The sequence below is a fragment of the Bombina bombina genome, chromosome 1 (assembly GCF_027579735.1).
Source record: "Bombina bombina isolate aBomBom1 chromosome 1, aBomBom1.pri, whole genome shotgun sequence".
NCBI lineage: Eukaryota > Metazoa > Chordata > Amphibia > Anura > Bombinatoridae > Bombina > Bombina bombina.
In genome coordinates, this window is record NC_069499.1 from 1,458,348,148 (window position 1) to 1,458,361,653 (window position 13,506).

Below are 13,506 nucleotides of genomic sequence, written 5' to 3' on the forward strand. Positions count from 1 at the left end.
ATTTTGACAGAAATTGCTCATTCCCACAAGGATTTTCTAAGAGAATAAATAGTCAAGACTATATTCAACTTACCTTCACGTAGCAGTAGTAGTGGCCTGCATGACAGCTGTACCCAGAATGTACCAGGACAGCATAAAGCGCATACATGACAGGGTCTCCAGTGCTCTGAGACATGTATGGACGGATATTTAGGAATTCTGGATACCCCACATCCTGAGGGGGAAAAAAGGAGGGTGCATAAGAAGGGGCACATAGACAATGCACCCAGTGAAAAAGGGGCACATAGACAACACAACCAGTACATAGATAATTGAAAAACAAGAGAGCATTAAAGAATACTAAACACACACAAAAGATTAGACGAGGTAAACAATTCTCAGACAGGTGATACTGGAGTCGGTTGATTAAATCTTTTCAACTAAACACAACCACTTATGTTCTCAGTTTTACTGTGCCAAACAAATGTCAAGAAGAAAATCTCTGATCAGTACACAGAAAGGGAAGAGTATAAAAACATTTACTGAAAGCCAGTACCAAGCTATTACAGAACTGCTATTTTATCACTGGCTTAAACTGGCTAAATTTAATCTCTGACATTTTGAAATTGCAGAGAATTTCAATTACAGGGACCAAGTCAAATTTTCAAAATGTAACCACAGAATTATGCCAATGCATTAATGTACAGTGGAAAAAATAAACTTTTGCTTACATAAAAAGCTGCATCAATAATATGGCCGTTGTATAAAGGTTTCCAGGTTTTTTTAAACAATTTTTCTATTACTGTGTCACTATAACAATTTAATTTATTGTGGTAAACATATAAAGCAATATGGAAGAGATGTTCAACCACTTACAGTTCCTGAAAGCTACTGGTGGTCTTTAAAAAAGAATAAGAAAATTTATGCTTACCTGATAAATTTATTTCTTTTTTGACACAATGAGTCCACGGATCATCTTAATTACTAATGGGATATTCACCTCCTGGTCAGCAGGAGGAGGCAAAGAGCACCACAGCAGAGCTGTTAAATAGCTCCTCCCTTCCCTCCCACTCCAGTCATTCAATCGAAGTTAGGAAGAGAAAGGAAAAGCCAAGGTGCAGGTGTCTGAAGTTTACAATAACCCAAACCCTGTCTTACAAGAACAGGACGGGCCGTGGACTCTGTGTCAAAAAATAAATAAATGTATCAGGTAAGCATACATTTTCTTTTCTTTTTTAAGACACAAGTCCACGGATCATCTTAATTACTAATGGGATCCAATACCCAAGCTAGAGTACACAGATGATACGGGAGGGACAAGACAGGGAACCTAAACGGAAGGCACCACTGCTTGAAGAACCTTTCTCCAAAAAGTGGCCTCAGCCGAGGCAAAAGTGTCAAATTTGTAAAATTTTGAAAAAGTGTGAAGAGAGGACCAAGTTGCAGCCTTGCAAATCTGTTCCACAGAAGCTTCATTTTTGAATGCCCATGAGGAAGCAACAGCCCTCGTGGAATGAGCCGTAACTCTCTCTGGAAGATGCTGTCCAGCAGTTTCATAAACAAAACGTATGATACTCTTCAGCCATAAAGAAAGAGAAGTAGCCGTGGCTTTCTGTCCCTTACATTTTCCCGAGAAAATCACAAACAAGGCAAAAGACTGACGAAAGTCCTTAGTCGCCTGCAAGTAAAACTTTAAAGCACGGACCACGTCTAAATTGTGCAGAAGTCGTTCTTCCTGAGAAGGATTAGGACACAAAGAAGGAACAACAATTTCCTGATTAATGTTCCGATCAGAAACAACCTTAGGAAGAAATTCTAATTTAGTACGTAAAACTCCCTTATCTGAATGGAAAATAAGGTAAGGAGATTCGTACTTTAATGCTGAGAGCTCTGACTCTACAAGCTGAAGAAATAGCAACAAGAAATAAAACTTTCCAAGATAACAACTTAATATCTAAGGAATGCATAGGCTCAAACGGAACCTCTTGAAGCACTTTGAGAACTAAATTAAGACTCCATGGAGGAGTAACTGGTTTGAACACAGGCCTGATCCTGACCAAGGCCTGGCAAAATTATTGTACATCTGGGACATCCACCAGACGTTTGTGTAACAGAATAGATAAGGCTGAGATTTACCCCTATAGGGAACTCGTCGATAAACCTTTCTCCAAACCCTCTTGGAGAAGAGACAAAATTCTAGGAATCCTAACTACTCCATGAGTAGCCCTTGGATTCACACCAATAGAGATATTTACGCCAAATCTTATGGTAAATCCTTCTAGATACAGGCTTACGAGCCTGAATCATGGTCTCTATGACCGAGTCAGAGAACCCCCGCTTGGATAAAAACATAATTTATGTAAGAACTTACCTGATAAATTAATTTCTTTCATATTGGCAAGAGTCCATGAGCTAGTGATGTATGGGATATGCAATCCTACCAGGAGGGGCAAAGTTTCCCAAACCTCAAAATGCCTATAAATACACCCCTCACCACACCCACAATTCAGTTTAACGAATAGCCAAGAAGTGGGGTGATAAAGAAAGGAGTAAAAAGCATCAACAAAGGAATTTGGAAATAATTGTGCTTTATACAAAAAAATCATAACCACCATAAAAAAGGGTGGGCCTCATGGACTCTTGCCAATATGAAAGAAATTAATTTATCAGGTAAGTTCTTACATAAATTATGTTTTCTTTCATGTAATTGGCAAAAGTCCATGAGCTAGTGACGTATGGGATAGCAATACCCAAGATGTGGAACGCCACGCAAGAGTCACTAGAGAGGGACAAAACAAAAACAGCAATTTTGCTGAAAAAAATAAATCCACAACCCAAATATAAGTTTATTCTCAAAAAATAAAAATAAAAACTTAAATCATAAGCAGAAGAATCAAACTGAAACAGCTGCCCAAAGAACTTTCGTACCAAAAACTGCTTCCGAAGAAGCAAACACATCAAAATGGTAGAATTTAGTAAATGTATGCAAAAAAGACCAAGATGCTGCTTTGCTAATCTGATCAACCGTAGCTTCATTATTAAAAGCCCAAGAAGTGGAAACTTATCTAGTAGAATGAGCTGTAATTCTCTGAGGCGGGGCTTTACCCGACTCCACATAAGCTTGATGAATCAAAAGCTTTAACCACAATGCCAAAGAAACGGCAGAAGCCTTCTGACCTTTCCTAGAACCAGAAAAGAAAATGGAATAGACTAGAAGTCTTCCTGAAATCTTTAGTGGCTTCAACATAATATTTCAGAGCTCTCACCACATCCAAAGAATGTAAAGATATCTCCAAAGAATTCTTAGGATTAGGACACAAAGAAGGGACAACAATTTCTCTATTAATGTTGTTAGAATTCACAACCTTAGGTAACAATTTAAATGAAGTCCGCAAAACTGCCTTATCCTGATGAAAAATCCGAAAAGGATATTCACAAGAGAGCGGATAATTCAGAAACTCTTCTAGCAGAAGAGATGGCCAAAAGGAACAACACTTTCCAGGAAAGTAGTTTAATGTCCAAAGAATGCATAGGCTCAAATGGAGGAGCCTGCAAAGCCTTCAAAACCAAATTAAGACTCCAAGGAGGAGAGATTGATTTAATGACAGGCTTGATACGAACCAAAGCTTGTACAAAACAATGAATATCAGGAAGTTTAGCAATTTTCCTGTGGAATAAAACAGAAAGAGCAGAGACTTGTCCTTTCAAGGAACTTGCAGACAAACCTTTATCCAAACCATCCTGAAGAAACTGTAAAATTCTAGGAATTCTAAAAGAATGCCAGGAGAATTTATGAGAAGAACACCATGAAATATAAGTCTTCCAAACTCGATAATAAATCTTTTTAGAAACAGATTTACGAGCCTGCAACATAGTATTCATCACTGAGTCAGAGAAACCTCTATGACTAAGCACTAAGCGTTCAATTTCCATACCTTCAAATTTAATGATTCGAGATCCTGATGGAAAAACGGACCTTGAGATAGGTCTGGCCTTAATGGAAGTGGCCAAGGTTGGCAACTGGACATCCAAACAAGATCCGCATACCAAAACCTGTAAGGCCATGCTGGAGCCACCAGCAGCACAAACTATTGCTCCATGATTATTTTGGAGATCACTCTTGGAAAAAGAACTAGAGGCGGAAAACATAAGCAGGTTGAGAACACCAAGGAAGTGTCAACGCATCCACTGCTTCCGCCTGAAGATCCCTGGACAGGTACCTGGGAAGTTTCTTGTTTAGTTTAGAATCCATCAGATCTATTTCTGGAAGCCCCCACATCTGAACAATTTGAGAAAACACATCTGGGTGAAGAGACCATTCTCCCGGATGTAAAGTCTGACGACTGAGATAATCCGCTTCCCAATTGTCTATACCTGGGATATGAACCGCAGAAATTAGACAGGAGCTGGATTCTGCCCAAACAAGTATCCGAGATACTTCTTTCATAGCCTGAGGACTGTGAGTCCCACCCTGAAGATTGACATATGCCACAGTTGTGATATTGTCTGTCTGAAAACAAATGAACGGTTCTCTCTTCAACAGAGGCCAAAACTGAAGAGCCCTGAGAATTGCACGGAGTTTCAAAATATTGATTGGTAATCTCGCCTCTTGAGAGTTCCAAACCCATTGTGCTGTCAGTGATCCCCAAACAGCTCCCCAACCTGAAAGACTCGCATCTGTTGTGATCACAGTCCAGGTTGGACGGACGAAAGAGGCCCCTAAAATTATACGATGGTGATCTAACCACCAAGTCAGAGAGAGTCGAACATTGGGATTTAAGGATATTAATTGTGATATCCTTGTATAATCCCTGCACCATTGATTCAGCATACCAAGCTGGAGAGGTCTCATATGAAAACGAGCAAAGGGGATGGCGTCCGATGCTGCAGTCATGAGACCTAAAACTTCCATGCACATAGCTACTGAAGGGAATGACTGAGACTGAAGATTCCGACAGGCTGCAACCAATTTCAAACGTCTCTTGTCTGTTAGAGACAAAGTCATGGATACTGAATCTATCTGGAAACCTAAAAAGGTTACCATTGTCTGAGGAATCAAAGAACTTTTTGGTAAATTGATCCTCCAACCATGTCTTTGAAGAAACAACACTAGTTGATTCACGTGAGATTCTGCAGAACATAAAGACTGAGCGAGTACCAAGATATCATCCAAATAAGGAAACACCGCAATACCCCGCTCTTTGATTACAAAGAGTAGGGCACCGAGAACCTTTGAAAAGATTCTTGGAGCTGTTGCTAGGCCAAAAGGAAGAGCAACAAATTGGTAATGCTTGTCTAGAAAAGAGAATCTCAGGAACTGATAGTGATCCGGATGAATCAGAATATGAAGATATGCATCCTGTAAGTCTATTGTGGACATATAATGCCCTTGCTGAACAAAAGGCAGAATAGTCCTTATAGTCACTATCTTGAAAGTTGGTACTCTTACATATCGATTCAAAATAGTAACCGAAGCACCGCCAACAGTGATCCCAGAGCCTTTGAGAGCTGTGGCAAGACCGAAAGGAAGAGCCACGAACTGGAAGCGTTTGTCCAGAAAGAGAAACCTTAGAACTTGAAACGATTCCACTGTTGTCATAATTGACCCTCTTGGATCAAGGGAAGAATGGAACAAATAGTTTCCATCTTGAAGGACGGTACACTAAGAAACTTGTTTAAACTCTTGAGATCTAAAAGGTGGTCTGAAGGTTCCCTTTTTTGGGAACCACAACCCGATTGAGATTAAAAAAAAAAACAGACCCTGTACCTGTATTGGTAATGGAACAATCACTCCCAGGGCTCTTTTGTCTGATCTGCAGATAATTTTGAAAGCAGAAACCTGCCTCTGGGAGAAAAACTTTTGATCTCGAACCCATTCTGTCCTTCATGCTGTCTTTGATCCAACAGCAGGCTATTTGGATTTTTTTTTTTAATTCTTTAAATTTCAAAAGAGATTATTTCCGTCAAGCCAGGTCCCACCAAGGTCTTCCCCTTGTAAGGAATCCCTAAAAGTTTAGACTTAGAGCATACATCCGCAGAACAAGGCTCTAACCATAAGGGCTCTGTGAGCTGGAACAGAGAAACCTATGCTCCAGGTTTGATAACTTGAAGGGAAGAATTTGAAAATAAAGGAATTAGCCAAATTGAAAACTTTTATCCTATCCTGAAACTCATCCAAGGGAGTTTTCAGACAACGCATCAAAACAATATGCCGTTGCACTAGTGATGGTAGCAAAGTACACAGCTGGGTGCCATTGTAAACCCTGGTGTACATCCCTTTTCTAATTCTTGTCCCTAAGACCTTTAACCAAACTATCCTCTAAGGGTATAGTAGTTCTCTTAGTAAGGCTGGAAACTACCCTTTCCACCCTAGCGAACGTTTGCCCAGCCTCCTTAGCTGAGTCGGCCATGGGAAAACATCTTCTTAAATATAGGGAGTGCAGACTTTCATTCCTTATAATTTACTGGGCACGATAGATTACACCAGTAGTGTCAGAGTCACCCAGGGTAGCTAAAACCTCCTAAAGTAACAAATGGAGGTGTTCAAGCTAAAAAACTGAAAGAAAAACAACTTCAGATCAAATAAAGATATTATTCCATCTGAGTCTGAGAATTCTCTCCCAGATAATCCCGAAGTATCTTCCTCTTTTAGGTAACAAGGCAGAACCATTCAGAATAGCAACTACTGAATCAATCAATTTTCTATTGTCCTAAATGATTGAGAATAATTCCTCTAGTAATGTATGAAATGCAGAGTAACTCCAGGTGGAGTGAGAGAGAAAGCGCAGGGCCAGAGGCGTAACTAGAAACCACAGGGCCCAGGTGCAAGAATCTAAGAAGGGCCCCCCACCCCCATCCAAAAAAAAGTGAATTTGATACATATCTTTTTTTTTTTTTACTTTTAACACAGAAAAAAAAATGTGAATCGGATTACATGTCTGCAAAAGGAGGTACACTGTGCCCACAGTCTGTGAGATGGTCTGACCCCCTATTACTGTATATAGTGAGTCAGTGACACAGTCTGTAATCTGTCGGTGAGATGACTGGCCTGACCCTACCCGCCCCAGTACTTTATAAAGTGACCACAGTAGTCTGTGACATGGTCCAGCCCCCCGTACTATATATAGTGGTACTGTATAAACTGACACTGTTTCCCCTCTGCCCCCCCATGCTGTAATAACAAGGTCTGTAATTTGCTGGTTCCACAAAAATACACAGTCACATACACACACACACACAGTCACATACATACACACACATACATACACACACACACAAACACCAATGGGTAAAACAGAAACACTAACCCCTGTAGTCAGAGACACTAGTGAAGCATCATGTCACACTCACATGATATCAGTGCAGACAGTGGCAGGTCAACGTTTTTTTATTGTAAAAAAAAAAAAAAATTTAATTTTTTTTTAAGCTGGGCCCCCACCCTTGAGGGCCCAGTAGCAATTGCGACCTCTGCACCCCCTGTAGTTTCGCCCCTGCGCAGGGCACTGCAAGTGGGCTATAACATTAAGTGGGACACTATAGGAGAAAATTGTGGCATAAATTGACCATTGTCAACAGACTCCTAAAAAGCAAAAGCCTTGGAAGGAGTAGGTTCAGAAAGAGACATTTTTCAATAAAAATGTACACATAAAAAAACGTTACTGTCTCTAACTTTTTAAAAAAGTAACTTTTTTGTGTGCTCTTGTTCCATCCTAAGTCACAAAAGGATGAATTAAACAAACAGCTGAAATTCTTTTAATAAAGATTAATATATAAAAAAACGTCACTGTTTCTTTAAATTTTAAACTAACTTTTTATCTTTGTGTGCAAAAATGAGCCAGATTAGCACGCAAATATCGTAATACCTACTTACACCTCAGTTAAATCTTGCAGAGGTGCCCAACCATCAGTATCCCATATACTAAAATGTCATACAAACTTATTGACACTTAGAACTTCATGTTCCTATACAGATCCAGAGTGCAGCTGTAGCGCTATCCAGAACCACCTAAATGAGAGCACTGAGTACTGAGCTAGCAAAGAATAACCGCTCTACCTTCCGATGAACGGAATAAATGGAGTGAGAGCCGCCTAAGTCGGCTCAAACATAGCTCCGCCCATCGTGGGGGTGATAACACTTAACTCTGATTTCCCATTATAGTGGAGCCCAGAGACTGGAAATTGTGCCGCTCAAAAACGGCGCCAAACATAGCCCCGCCCGTCGTGGGCGTTAGCACACACGATCTCCCGGTCGCCATTATTGCTTTTATAGCTAGGCCACCGGGAGATATCTGAACCCTGCCTTGTAAAACCTGTGGGCAAATTGTAGTACCGTAGGTTCGGTAGTACACCAAGCAATCACCCCTCCTGAGCCTTTTCACAGCTCGGTCCAAGTGTATAAATACTTAGTCTATAAAAGCCCCCAGAGAAGCCACCTTCTAATTCTCTCTCAGCCCCAGTGCCTGCTAATAATATGCTGTCACAGGATCCCCTTTTATACATATATAGGAGATATGTGTCCCAGTAAAGTGCTACACTTCCTCTGTCTTGAATTTTCCTTTCTTCAGACCCAGAATAAAAGTTAGCACTTACCTTTAAAATCTGCCCGACAGCAGGGCAGCTCAGCAGGTTTAAGAGGTCCTCTCCCTCCCATAGCCCTGTGGATAAAGATAAAACCTGAGTAATCTTACTTAGGCTATCAGGATTAGAGCAGCATCAATATATGGGAGGCACAGTGAGAATTATGTCTCACAAGTTCCCATTGCTCTAAAGCCACCATTTCTCTAATGAAGAGACTGATTTGGACTACAGCTTACACCCTAGAACAAAGCAGCACAATATTGCACTACTTTTAAAATAATAAACTCTTGATTGAAGAATCTATACTAACACCTCACTTTACCTCTTCCTATCACTAACGTAGGCAAAGAGAATGACTGGAGTGGGAGGGAAGGGAGGAGCTATTTAACAGCTCTGCTGTGGTGCTCTTTGCCTCCTCCTGCTGACCAGGAGGTGAATAACATAATTTATGCTTACCTGATAAATTTATTTCTCTTGTAGTGTATCCAGTCCACGGATCATCCATTACTTGTGGGATATTCTCCTTCCCAACACGAAGTTGCAAGAGGATCACCCACAGCAGAGCTGCTATATAGCTCCTCCCCTCACTGCCATATCCAGTCATTCGACCGAAACAAGACGAGAAAGGAGAAACCATAGGGTGCAGTGGTGACTGTAGTTTAATTAAAATTTAGACCTGCCTTAAAAGGACAGGGCGGGCCGTGGACTGGATACACTACAAGAGAAATAAATTTATCAGGTAAGCATAAATTATGTTTTCTCTTGTTAAGTGTATCCAGTCCACGGATCATCCATTACTTGTGTGATACCAATACCAAAGCTAAAATACACGGATGATGGGAGGGACAAGGCAGGAACTTAAACGGAAGGAACCACTGCCTGTAGAACCTTTCTCCCAAAAACAGCCTCCGAAGAAGCAGTGAAGAAGTGTCAAATTTGTAAAATTTTGAAAAGGTGTGAAGCGAAGACCAAGTCGCAGCTTTGCAAATCTGTTCAACAGAGGCCTCATTTTTAAAGGCCCAGGTGGAAGCCACAGCTCTAGTAGAATGAGCTGTAATCCTTTCAGGGGGCTGCTGTCCAGCAGTCTCATAGGCTAAGCGTATTATGCTCCGAAGCCAAAAGGAGAGAGAGGTTGCCGAAGCTTTTTGACCTCTCCTCTGTCCAGAGTAAACGACAAACAGGGCAGATGTTTGACGAAAATCTTTAGTAGCCTGTAAGTAAAACTTCAAGGCACGGACTACGTCCAGATTATGCAAAAGACGTTCCTTCTTTGAAGAAGGATTAGGACACAATGATGGAACAACAATCTCTTGATTGATATTCCTGTTAGAAACCACCTTAGGCAAAAACCCAGGTTTGGTACGCAGAACTACCTTGTCTGAATGAAAAATCAGATAAGGAGAATCCCAATGTAAGGCAGATAACTCAGAGACTCTTCGAGCCGAGGAAATAGCCATCAAAAACAGAACTTTCCAAGATAAAAGTTTAATATCAATGGAATGAAGGGGTTCAAACGGAACTCCCTGAAGAACTTTAAGAACCAAGTTTAAGCTCCACGGGGGAGCAACAGTTTTAAACACAGGCTTAATCCTAACCAAAGCCTGACAAAATGCCTGGACGTCTGGAACTTCTGCCAGACGCTTGTGCAAAAGAATAGACAGAGCAGAGATCTGTCCTTTTAAAGAACTAGCTGATAAGCCTTTGTCCAAACCCTCTTGGAGAAAGGACAATATCCTAGGAATCCTAACCTTACCCCATGAGTAACTCTTGGATTCACACCAATAAAGATATTTACGCCATATCTTATGGTAGATTTTCCTGGTGACAGGCTTCCGAGCCTGTATTAAGGTATCAATGACTGACTCGGAGAAGCCACGCCTTGATAGAATCAAGCGTTCAATCTCCATGCAGTCAGTCTCAGAGAAAGTAGATTTGGATGATTGAAAGGACCTTGTATTAGAAGGTCCTGCCTCAGAGGCAGAGTCCATGGTGGAAGAGATGACATGTCCACTAGGTCTGCATACCAGGTCCTGCGTGGCCACGCAGGCGCTATCAGAATCACCGATGCTCTCTCCTGTTTGATTTTGGCAATCAGTCGAGGGAGCAGAGGAAACGGTGGAAACACATAGGCCAGGTTGAAGAACCAAGGAGCTGCTAGAGCATCTATTAGCGTTGCTCCCGGGTCCCTGGACCTGGATCCGTAACAAGGAAGCTTGGCGTTCTGGCGAGACGCCATGAGATCCAGTTCTGGTTTGCCCCAACGATGGACCAGTTGAGCAAACACCTCCGGATGGAGTTCCCACTCCCCCGGATGAAAAGTCTGACGACTTAGAAAATCCGCCTTTAAGAAACACAAATTTTCCCAAATTTTGAAATAACAGTGAAAAAATGCAGTTACACTAACGAAATTTTTACAGTGTATGTAATAAGTTAGCAGAGCATTGCACCCACTTGCAAATGGATGATTAACCCCTTAATACCAAAAATGGAATAACAAATGACAAAAACGTTTTTTAAACAGTCACAACAACTGCCACAGCTCTACTGTGGCTTTTTACCTCCCTCAATACGACTTTTGAAGCCTTTTGAGCCCTTCAGAGAAGTCCTGGATCATGCAGGAAGAAGCTGGATGTCTGTGTCTGTAATTTTTGCTGTGCAAAAAAAACGCCAAAATAGGCCCCTCCCACTCATATTACAACAGTGGGAAGCCTCAGGGAACTGTTTCTAGGCAAAATTCAAGCCAGCCATGTGGAAAAAACTAGGCCCCAATAAGTTTTATCACCAAACATATGTAAAAAACGATTAAACATGCCAGCAAACGTTTTAAAATACACTTTTATAAGAGTATGTATCTCTATTAATAAGCCTGATACCAGTCGCTATCACTGCATTTAAGGCTTTACTTACATTACTTCGGTATCAGCAGCATTTTCTAGCAAATTCCATCCCTAGAAAAATATTTTAACTGCACATACCTTATTGCAGGAAAACCTGCACGCTATTCCCCCTCTGAAGTTACCTCACTCCTCAGAATATGTGAGAACAGCAAAGGATCTTAGTTACTTCTGCTAAGATCATAGAAAACGCAGGCAGATTCTTCTTCTAAATACTGCCTGAGATAAACAGTACACTCCGGTACCATTTAAAAATAACAAACTATTGATTGAAGAAATAAACTAAGTATAAAACACCACAGTCCTCTTACGACCTCCATCTTAGTTGAGAGTTGCAAGAGAATGACTGGATATGGCAGTGAGGGGAGGAGCTATATAGCAGCTCTGCTGTGGGTGATCCTCTTGCAACTTCCTGTTGGGAAGGAGAATATCCCACAAGTAATGGATGATCCGTGGACTGGATACACTTAACAAGAGAAATCCCATTAGTAATTAAGATGATCCGTAGACTCATCGTGTCTTAAAAAAGAAATAAAATTTCATTATAACAAGCTTTATTTATATAAATGAATATATTCAAACTTAAAAATGAGTAGGTGCAAAAGAGTACATAACCGACATTAATTATGCAACAGCCATTACACCTCTCTTTGTTTTAGTTTTTAGTCACGTGTGTGGAAAAGTTCCTCTAGTATATCATTGAAAAGGAACACCATCTGTCTATTCCAGCAGATCATGGAAACTATTGCTGGCATAACATATCTGTCGTTTATATTGTGCTTGTTTGTTTTTATTATAATAAACACTGCAAACAATAAAAAGACTGAATCCATAACATAGTAAATATATATTTTTTTTTTACTTATCACATTCTGCACAAAAAGGATGCTAACTGCTTGATACACCATAGTTTTAGAACTTAAAAGTATATATTGGGGACTTCTATTATATTGAAAAGAATGAGGAGGGAAAAAGCCTTTATTATAAACTAGGCGATAAGCCTGCCCAGAGTGCAGTCTATTTAAAAAAAAACAAAAAAAAAAAAAAAACTAAACTACCAATAGCCCTTTAAAGGGCCTTTTGTAGGGCATTGCCCTAAGTTAAACAGCTTTTACCTTATAAAATACTAATTCCCACCTAACAGTAAAAACCCCCAAAATAAAAAAACCTAACACTAAAAAAAAAACTACACCCACCAAAGCTAAAATTACAAAAAATAAACAAAGCTATCCAAAATAAAAAATGTAAACCTAAACTAAATATCCCTATAAAGGATTCCCCCCCCCAAAATAAAAGCACCCCCTAATCTAATACTAAACTACCAATAGCCCTTAAAAGGGCTTTTGTAGGGCATTGCCCTAAGTTAAACAGCTATTTTACCTAAACAAATTAACCCCTAACAGTAAACCCCCACCCACCCACCAAAACCCCAAAATAAAAAAAACGAACACTAAAAAAACTAAACTACCCATTGCCCCCCTAAAGGGGCATTTGTATGGGCAATCAGCTCTTTTCCAGCCCATTAAATCCCTAATCTTAAAAAAAAAAAATCCTAACACTAAGCCCCAAGTAGGTACTCACCGTTCCTTAAGTCTGGCAGAGGTGGTCTTCTTCTTCCAGGTGGCTCCATTATCTTCTATCTTCATCCGGGCTTAGTGTTAGAATTTTTTTTAGTTTTAAGATTAGGGATTTGGGCGCTGTAAAAGAGCTGAATGCCCTTTTAAGGGCAATGCCCAAACAAATGCCCCTTTAGGAGCCATGGGTAGTTTAGATTTTTTTTTAGTGTTAGGTTTTTTTAATTTTGGGGGGTTTTACTGTTGGTGGGAATTAGTATTTTTAAGGTAAAAGCTGTTTAACTTAGGGCAATGCCCTACAAAAGGCCCTTTAAAGGGCTATTGGTAGTTTAGGGGTGTTTTTATTTGGGGGGGGGCTTTTTATTTTGATAGGGATTAGGCATATATTTTTTAATTTTTGATAATTTTGTTTATTTTTTTCTGTAATGTTAGACTTTTTTTATTTTTTTATAATTTAATGTTAGCTTTTTTTTATTTTAATT

The 13,506-nt window shown here is 40.1% G+C and overlaps 1 protein-coding gene across 1 annotated transcript in view; it reads right to left on the bottom strand.

Moving 5' to 3' along the window:
• USP36 (ubiquitin specific peptidase 36) overlaps positions 1-13,506 on the bottom strand; it is a 195,389-nt gene that overhangs the window by 87,945 nt on the left and 93,938 nt on the right. Inside the window, exon 10 of the mRNA XM_053706269.1 lies at positions 74-214. Coding sequence (XP_053562244.1) covers positions 74-214 — 141 coding nt within the window. The remainder of the gene's footprint in view (positions 1-73; positions 215-13,506) is intronic.